The sequence below is a fragment of the Zea mays genome, chromosome 8, assembly GCF_902167145.1.
Source record: "Zea mays cultivar B73 chromosome 8, Zm-B73-REFERENCE-NAM-5.0, whole genome shotgun sequence".
NCBI lineage: Eukaryota > Viridiplantae > Streptophyta > Magnoliopsida > Poales > Poaceae > Zea > Zea mays.
In genome coordinates this window covers 14,773,041-14,783,169 of record NC_050103.1, presented here as the reverse complement: position 1 = coordinate 14,783,169, position 10,129 = coordinate 14,773,041, and the positions used below count along the sequence as shown (strand labels likewise).

At 43.9% G+C, this 10,129-nt stretch overlaps 1 protein-coding gene across 1 annotated transcript; it reads left to right on the top strand.

Moving 5' to 3' along the window:
• The first annotated feature begins 4,828 nt into the window (after positions 1–4,828).
• Positions 4,829–8,977, top strand: LOC103634825 (factor of DNA methylation 1). Its single transcript, XM_008657410.3, has 7 exons — positions 4,829–5,195; positions 5,312–6,425; positions 6,932–7,113; positions 7,540–7,629; positions 7,719–8,000; positions 8,099–8,311; positions 8,417–8,977. Exons 2-7 carry the CDS (start codon positions 5,351–5,353, stop codon positions 8,648–8,650), a joined length of 2,076 nt encoding a protein of 691 aa, XP_008655632.1. The 5' UTR covers positions 4,829–5,195; positions 5,312–5,350; the 3' UTR covers positions 8,651–8,977.
• Positions 8,978–10,129: the final 1,152 nt, after the last annotated feature.

Here is a 10,129-nt window from a genome sequence, read left to right as displayed (position 1 = left end):
GTAAGGGCGAGAGGCTCCAAGTTGTGGAGATTCCTCGCAAGCGGGATATAGTAAAGCAAAGCAAAACACCGTGGTATTCAAGTGGGTCTTTGGACCGCTTGAGAGGGGTTGATTGCAACCCTCATCCGTTGGTACGCCACAACGTGGAGTAGGCAAGTTTTGTATTTGGCCGAACCACGGGATAAACCACTGTGTCTATCTGTGTTGATCCTCTTGTGGTTGTTGTGTTTTGCAAGAACTCCTCTCTAGCCACTTGACCTTATTGTGCTAACACTTGATCAAGTTTTTGTGGCTTTTAGTTTAAGTTTTTACAGGATCACCTATTCACCCCCCTCTAGGTGCTCTCACCTTCCTTGACGGTTAGACTTTGTGTATGTAAAGAAAGCGGGGTACATGAACGACTTAAAACATCTTAAGGGTAGAAGCGACGTAGCTGTTGGATGTTCCAAGCGTTGCTGTAGACCTCGCCTTGGTCGTTGGCCAGCTTGTATGTTCCGGGCTTCAAAATCTTGGCGATGATGAAGGGCCCTTCCCAGGGAGGAGTGAGCTTGTGGCGCCCTCGGGCGTCCTGTCGCAGACGAAGCACCAAGTCTCCCACTTGGAAGCCTCGGGGCCGAACGCTTCGGGCGTGGTAGCGTCGCAGCGACTGCTGGTACCGTGCCGAATGTAGTAAGGCAACGTCCCGAGCCTCCTCGAGCTGGTCCAGCGAGTCCTCTTGGCTGGTCTGGTTGCTTCGGTCGTCGTACGCCCTAGTCCTCGAGGAGCCGTATTCTAAGTCCATGGGGAGGACGGCCTCGGCCCCATAGACTAGAAAAAACGGTGAGAAACCCGTGGCCCGGCTCGGCGTCGTCCTCAGACTCCAGACTACCGAGGGTAGCTCTTTCATCCACCGCTTGCCGAACTTGTTGAGGTTGTTGTAGATCCTCGGTTTGAGTCCCTGCAAAATCATACCGTTGGCACGCTCCACCTGCCCATTCATCATGGGGTGAGCTACGGCGGCCCAGTCCACACGGATGTGGTGGTCGTCGCAGAAGTCCAGGAACTTTTTTCCGGTGAACTGCGTGCCATTGTCGGTGATGATGGAGTTTGGGACCCCGAATCGATGGATGATGTTGGTGAAGAACGCCACCGCCTGCTCGGACCTGATGCTGGTTAAGGGTCGGACCTCGATCCACTTGGAGAATTTGTCGATGGCGACCAGCAGGTGCGAGAAGCCCCTGGGTGCCTTCTGCAAGGGACCGACGAGGTCTAGACCCCACACAGCCGTGATTAGGAGTGTTGGGGGTACCCCTAATTATGGTACCCGACAGGTTATAGATCTAGGCCCCATCCTTCTATGTTTGACAATGACTCTCAAGCTCATTTTACATTTTCTAACAGAAGGTAGCCAAGTAGATATGTTAACAATATGGTCCTACATCTCCAATTAGGTACTTTTAAGTACCAAAGGATGATGCATCCATAGATGCTCCTCCAGTGATACACTAGTGTTGTATTATAAATGTAATCATTGACCTAAATATGTTGCTCACAATAGAGAATATACTGATAAATTATAATCATGTGCAATAAGGATAACCCGACACAAAAAACAGACACAACATGGGATGTAGAGGATAACAAGGGAGACAATAATGAACAAGTTACCAGGACAAGGTAAAAATACAAAAACAGAAGTACAGACGAACAAAAGTAACCATGAATACCTAATTAAGCTAGAAGACACTAGAAAACATCGTATTTAGAAAATCAAAGGCACTAAAACAATACGAGATCTACAACATAACTGAAAGTGCATTCACCCCTTTTGTGAGTTTTGGTGATTTGGATAACAACACATTTAAAGGTCTAACGAGTTTGCTAAGTGTTGAACAGGAAATTCAGTATGATGAACATACTTGAATAGTGTATAATGATCAGTGAACAAAGGTTCAACACGAGGTTAAATAACCAATGAGACAATGCAAATAGATATAATATGGTCTCTATATTGGTTTGAATATATGGACAAGACCTGAGAAATCACTACATACATATGATCGAAATAGAGGATGAAGTGATTAAGAGGATTGGTCAAGCCAAAGTGAATAAGATATGAGGAATCGTGAATTGGCTTGACCATATTACTATCAGTCCATATATGCTTCTATGAGAATCAAACTAGAGCTTGATTAATCTTAACAGTTATATCTAGAAGACATTCAAGCAAGGTTCACAATATTGAAGAAATGATTCTCTCAATGGATGCTCAATATGATGTGACTCAAGAATGGCTTGATAGGGTGAAGATAGCAAGGAAAGGGCTTCGAGGAATTAAGCGAAGGTGAAGGCCAAGCGACGGCTTGTGGACCGAGGTACCATGGCTAAAGTGAAGAAGAGAGTACCTGCACTAAATCGATGAACTAATCAGCTATGAAGAGTTATAACATGTTGATGCATCAGTAAGGTGACTTGAAGCCATGATTTGAACACATATATGGTGATATGGTACAAGTCACAGGGTTTGATTTGTGTTTGCTTCAAAAGGTGAGACAAAGATGTTTGTGATCCTTATGAAGCAACGCCATGGAGAAATCACACATGAGACACCAATGACTCAAGGAGTTTACTTAATTAATTTTATTTAATTTGAGTATAGGAATTGTCGTACTATAAAGGGGATCCCAAAAAAAAGGTTGGTGTTTGCCAAAGCTCAAGCCTCTATATTCAAAAGCTATTTTTTGCAAACCAAAATCTCTTTAAAATTCTATGGTTGACCGTGGTTAGGTTTGAGAAACCTAGAGTGTTCTTGTTGAAAAGCAGCTGAGCTTCTTCAGATGCAGCTGAGCTTTTCAACTGAACTAAACTTCAGTTGAGTTGAGCTTCTTCAGCTGCAGCTGAGCTTTTTAGCTGTGTTGAGCTTTCTCGACTCCAGTTGAACTTCAACTTCAACTGGGGTCCAGGCAGGTTCAACCGGGGTCCAGGAAAAGTTCAACCGGGGTCCAAAAAGGTTCAACCGGGGTCCAAGGAAAGTTCAACCGGTGTTTTTTCCTAGACCTCACTGGTCAAAACTGCGGTTCAATCGGTGTCTGGACCTATTTTTGCAGTCTGACCTACAGTCTGCTAGTCTGGCAGACTGACTGTCAGCCTGCCCTAGGCGGTTGAACCAGCCCTAGGGGCGGTTCAACCGGTCCTCCACAGCCAAAATCATCCCAACGGCTAGTTTTGAAGCCCCACCTATATATACTCACTCCTACCTCTCTCCCCACATAAGAGCACGACCCAAACTCCATTTCTAACTTGAAGAACACCTCCCATTCTCTCTCACACATCTCTTGCCTCTCCCATTTTAAATCTTTGGAGAGAAATCTTTGAGTGAGTTTTGAGAGCTACAGTTTTTGTGCTTCATCTCCAAATCTCTCTTGCTCTTCTTCATTCGAGCTTTGGTACTACATCGAGTTCTTTGTGGATTCATTACTCTTAGAGCTTCTAGCTCCTAGATGACTAGGTGTCTCTTGTGAGTCTCCAAATCTTGTGGAAGACCACAAGAAAGTTTGTATTACCCACTCGTTTGAGCAAAGATTAGTGTGTGAGCTTGACCTTTGTGGTCGGCAAAGGGAGGATTAGGGTTGAAAGAGACCCGACTCTTTGTGGACGCCTCAACGAGGAAGTAGGGCACCTTGGTGGTGTGATCGAACCTCGGGATAAATCTTGTGTCTCTTGTGTTCTTGTTCATTGTGCTTATTTGTGTTCTTCGTTCTCTCACCATTCCGTGAAAGATTTGTTTATATCTTTTTGGTGTGTGGATTTTGAGAAGTGCCCTTCTCAGATCTACTACTTTGAACCCTGTGGATCATTTAGAACATCTCATTTTCAAAGTTAACTGGGTGAATTTCGAGATCAATTCAGTTTTACCCAGTTTGCTTCTAGTTTTTGTTGAAAAAGCTTTAACTTGTCTATTCACCCCTCTAGGCAACTTTCAATAACATGTAGAAATCAAGCAACACACATTAGATTCGTCATAGTGAGGTATGAAGGACCAAGATAACATATCTGAGGATAAATAAGCAAGCATAGATCCAAGGAACCGATCACAAGCATAACCATTTATCACATCAACACTTGAATCAACCATACTTGAAGAAATATCGTGGGATCTAGCAAGCAACCGACCAGATCCATGTCAGAATCTAAGAAGCAAATGATCGGATCTAGCAATCAAGCATACTTGATTAATAGGAAGCCTAGATCAAAATCAAGCAAACAACCAACAAAATATGGGAGGGGAACTCCTAACTGTAGAGAGAGTTAAATCCTCCTACTATAATGATATATAGCTCTCACAAGGATCACCATGGTGCCAAGTGCTAACTAGTGGCCAGCCTCTGGCTACCGGTAAAGCTATCTCCAACAGATTATTCATACCATATCTTATTTCAAAATCCACTTTATAAACAATACGATCTATAATGTAAAACATTTTTTTCACGATCATATACATAATCTTCTTGATATAGCTCAACGCTATAGTCGCCTTTGCAGATGTTCCAATATGACTGGTGTGTCGCAGCAGAATACGTAATCGGTAATCCAAGTAGCGGCCAACATCCTGCATCCCCTGCCTAGACGCTGTAGCCGATGGCCACAAGCGAGTCACACACGCTGCTGCAAAAGAAATATAGTTGAAATAGGAAAATGTGGACATATGAGAATGACATAATTTTAAAATATTTAATAACCTAAGAATTGAGAATAAGATTACTTTTATTTCTTTATATTTAATAATTTGCTAAATCTGAGTTTTTTAGTAACCAGGGTAGATATGATAGTAAAGATTGTTCAGCTCGACGCAAACGACAAAACCATCTTGAAAATGGCAGAAAGAAAAAATTCAGAAGGAGCCCTCGAATCCCGGTCCTAGGAACCGTCTGTCAACGCGGTCGGGGTACTTGAGTGCCTTTTTCTTCTCTCACGTGCGCCCCTAAACCCCAGTGTGCTGTGCTAATGGGGATCGAACGCCCTGCGCTTAAATCCTCGGGTAGAACTCTCGCCTCTTCCGACTCCGCCATACCACCAATAGATCCAGCTATGGCGGTGTAGTCGAATTCAATCCTGTGCGAGAAAACACGAAATCGCCGCTGGCTCGATATTGGCCAGGGCTTTCTCCGCCCAACTGCATCTTGCAGCGACTGTGCTCCAGTTCGGGGGAAAAAAAGGTGAGTCCTTCCCATTTCCTCTTTTTAGATTCCTGGATCGACGAACATTTGGGAGAAATATCGCCTCTTTGCTTCGAAAGATCTGACAAAGAACGGCTGTTCTTGTGTACGTACAGGAACCGTATCTGCTTGAATCCCTGCGCTCCGGGGCGGGGATGGATCTTGACCTGGACGACTACGTGGACCCCTACGAGGAGGCCGAGGCCGAGGCTGCCGCGGCGGAGGACGGCTCCGACGACCCCGACGAGGACGACTCGGATGCGGAGAGCGACTACGAGGAGGAGTCGTTTGGCCTCCTCAAGTCCGGCAAGCACCGGGTGCGCAACCCGGACGGCACCTTCCGCTGCCCCTTCTGCCCCGGCAAGAAGAAGCAGGGGTACAAGATAAAGGACCTCCTCCAGCACGCCGACGGCATCGGCGTCTCCAGCAAGCACCGCCGTCACGGCCGCGAGCGCGCGAACCACCGCGCCTTCGCGCGCTTTGTCCGCACCGAGCCGTCATTTGCGGAAGACCTCGTCGGTATCACTGGCATTCAAGGTGCCATTAAACCCACCCCTGCTAATAGAGATGGCAGTACCAATGGCGACGGGAAGGCCAAGGCTAATGTAGATACTGCTGGATCCAGTTCTGTGGCGGCGAAAGTGGGTCTGCCGCGGGAGGTTGAGAGGTTTTCTTGGCCGTGGGCTTGTGTCCTTGCGGCTGGGGCAGGGTTCAATACTGAGGACTTTGCTGGTAGAGTAGCCATGTTTAGTTCGGTTGAGGTTGTGCCTTTGTTTGTCGATGAGGTCGAAGTCGCAGAAACCTTTGCAGTTGTGAGGTTTACCAATGATTGGAGCGGATTCAGCGACGCTCTTACGCTGGAGAACCATTTCAGCATCAATAAGCTAGGGAAGAAGGAATTTGAGATGAGAGATAATGGTATAGGTTCCGTGGAGGGAGATGGTGGCGAAGGTGAGGTCAAGGTTTATGGGTGGGTTGCCCGAGCTGAGGATTATGATTCGCCGAGTGTGGTAGGGAGATTCTTGAGAAAGCACACCGTCCTGAAAACAATAGACGAGGTTTCCAAGACTGAATTAGAGAAATCAGGGGAGATGGTGGCAATACTGGCATCCAAGATCGAGGAAAAGAACCGACACTTGCAGGATTTGGAAACAAAGAAGAATGCGACAGAACTCTCCATCTCAAGGCTTGAGGAGGACAACAGGAAACTACATGAGGCATATAATGAAGGTAATCCGTGCAATTTCTCTCCCTTTCCCTTGGTTCTACTTGATGGTTTAGAGTTTTGCCTGCATGGTTGACATGTCTAGCCATTTCTATAGCATATCCATCTATGTTAACTGTATCTTGTACCTTGCATTTTATATATTTTCATGGAAGTTCTAAAACTGTTTGTTTGTTTTTTGTTCCTTCTTTATATTATACATGGATTATTTGAAGAAAAGAAATCACGGGTTGGTTAGATGAACGCATGACTTGTTGAGATAATATTATGTCTTATGATGCATCATGCATGAAGTTATTCATGCCTTATGTGCTTTAGCATTAATTTTTATCGGTAAGGCAAGACTAAAGATTTACCTGATGGGATGAACATTGGCTACACGTACAAACAAATCTCTGACCTCTCCCAATCTTTAATTTTGAGCGCTCAAATTTTTGACTTTACAAAATCAACAAAGCAAACTTCTCTATTGGAAGTCATTTATCTTATAAATTATATATTCTATTTTCAGAAATGCGCAATCTTCATCGTAGGGCTCGTGAAAATGCTTTGCGGATTTTCCAAGAGAATGAAAACTTGAGGATTGACTTAGAAAGTAAGAAGAGAGAACTGAACTTGCGAGCTAAGGAGCTTGACAAAATATCAACTGAGAATGCTAACGACAGGAAGACACTTGATAATGAGAAGCAGAAGGTAAGCTAAACAATTTTACAAGTGAAGCACTAAAGCTATGCACATGCAACCTTTTCTGAAGTGTCATGTAGATGGTGCTCTAATATGGATCTATGGTGGTGTCAAACATTTTTTTATTTTAAGCGTTTGACTTTATCCTGAAAATAAGGACTTCATAGTTATTTGCTATTTTTTCAATGGTTGTTAAAATGATATATCATCAATGCTTTCACTTTGATAAGGATGCATTACTATTAAGTACTTTATCGTTTTGATTTTATGGCATTTCCCCAAGGATATCAGGTTTCTTTGTACAATCTAATTGCATGCCCATAGTTTGGTGGACATATAGAACTAAAAGTAACAACTGAGCATATCGTTACGATAGCATAAGTGCATACTGCAGTATCTTATACTTTTTTTTTGTTTCTCTTCTGAAATGTACAGGCAAAATACGATAACAGTGAACTTGAGCTAGCAAGTATAGAGCAGCAGAGGGCTGATGCAGATGTTCTGAAGCTATTGGCTGACCAGGAGGTTTGCACTTAGCATTTTTTCTTAATGATGTTTTGTACATGTTTCTCTATAATGTAGAGATGAAAACGGATACACCTTAATACCAACAGAGGGAAAAGGAAGATGTACTTGCTAGAATGCTTCAACTAGAAAAAGAGCTGCATGAGAAGCAGCAGCTTGAGCTCGAAGTAGAACGGTTGAATGGTACACTCCAAGTGATGAAACATTTAGAGGGAGATGATGACGGGGGAGATATCCATGAGAAGATGGAGAAGCTGAGCGAAAGATTTGAGCGTGAAAAGAAGCGTCTGGAGGAATTGAGTGGGGATCTCGTGAGGAAGGAGCGTGAAAGTAATGATGAGCTACAAGAAGCCCGAAAAGAACTGATAAAGGTGCTGCCTATTTTCTCTACCATGCACCTAACAATTCCTCTACCAGTTGATGCTCATAAAATGATTTTGAATGATGAAATGATTTTCACAATGAGCAGGGTTTGGAGGAAGAGCTAAATGGACGGACAGCTATCGGGGTCAAAAGAATGGGGGAACTCGATGAAAAGCCTTTCCAAAATGCATGTAAAACAAAATACGGAAAGGATGAGTACGAGATCAAAGCAGCAGAGCTAGTCACAAGTTGGCAGGATGAACTAAAGAAGCCATCCTGGCATCCTTTTAAGATGGTTGAGGTTAACGGAGAAAATAAGGTACTTGCTCAGTTCTGTCCAGCTATGTGTTATCTTTAATGCTTATAGAACCTCTATTAGTATTTGTTTGGAAAAAAAAATCATATCCACCCTCATTCGTTGCAGGAAATTCTGGATGACGATGACACAAAACTGAAGTTCCTGTGGATCGAGTACGGCGATGATGTGTGCAATGCGGTGAAGACCGCACTGATGGAGATTAACGAGTATAACCCTAGCGGGAGGTATGTTGTGCCGGAGCTCTGGAACTTTAGGAAAGGCCGGAAGGCGACGGTGAAGGAGGTGCTCAAGTACCTGTTCAGTCAGATGGACACGACGACGAAGCGCAGGAGGGGCTGAGGAGGTGCCTGATGCCGAGTAGTGCCTTCTATGTTGTTGCATCAGTCGTGTGCTGCTCGATCCCCAAGTGGCAGTCTGGCATAGGAGATGCCCCTCTTGTGTAGTGAAATCTGGCACGATAAAGTGCCCGCGATCCAGGCTTGGGTATGCCTTATGCATCATGTTCATATGCTTGTGCATGTGGTGCTGTTGCCGCAGGCGCCCTAGCCTAACCTGTATGATTGTTGAGATGAGTAGTCTTTCTTGCTGCTGTTACTCCCTTCGCCCCTCAATGTCTCTGAATAAATCAATTCCTAAAGTTATCATAAAATCGAGCTTTTTTAATCAGACTTTTTAAAGTTTAACTGAACTTATAGAAAAGAGTCAGGATTTATGATACCAAATTAGTACCATTACATATGTTATAAAGCATATTTTTATAATATTTATAGTTCTACAAATTTGGTAAAATATTAAAAAAATTATCTTAAAAGATAGTTTCAGCAATTGATTTATTCAGGACGGATGGAGCAGTTGTCTATATTGTTCTGGTGTTTGTAAGTGTTAGACATACGTGTGTATCACAACTATAATCTGTTTAGGCCTAGTTTATATACTTTTTTTTATCTATTGATATAGCGGTCTCACTTGAATTAAGGTTATGTTTGTTTCCCTTCTAAATTATATAATTCTAAATTATATAAGCTGGATTATGGTAGAAGAATAACATGGTAAAATATCACTTTGAGATCACTAGTTTATTTTAGCTTATTTATGGTTTTAAAGTGATATTTTACCCTTTATCTTTATACCATAATCCAACTTTTATAATCTAGGAGAATAGACCCTAAGTTTAGGGTTCTCTCATCTTATGGCTAGTTTGCCATCCCACTGGTGGTTGGCCCTGACCGTTGGCCACCCCGTCGCCTCCGATCGCTAGGTCACTATCCTCCTAGATGGCACGCCCTGCCTTTGCTCCGCTCCGGTTGACCTTCCTGCTCCCCCCTTGCCCTCCTAGCGTTGATCGGGTTGATTCCACTTTCCAGTAGCTCTCGGATGCGCATACACAAATCAGCTGAATTGTGCATCATGGCCCACCATCCACCTATTGCAAAATGAGTTAGTATTACAGCAGAATGCGAACTTGCATTCGCGAGAGAAATGTGTGTCGCACTAGTCGTGCCTTCGGAGAGGAACTTTGTAAGCAACACCAAGGTGATCAATTGGATGCGAGGAGAGAGAATACACCGATATGCGGCACAACCGAGGGAATCTCAGATGATACGTAGCTGCATTTGTGGTTTGCTGGAGGTTACTACAATATATTTAGAACACACAAATTGCGGGTGCGAGCATAGACATGGGAGCTACTGAAGATAGCCTAACCCCAACCACAAGTGACCAGCTTCGTTTGCACTTATGCTCACTACAACCTTTGGCAGTCGCCCCATGTGCTGGTCGGTGGTGTCCTCCTGTTGCCTACGTACACCCCTTGGACGT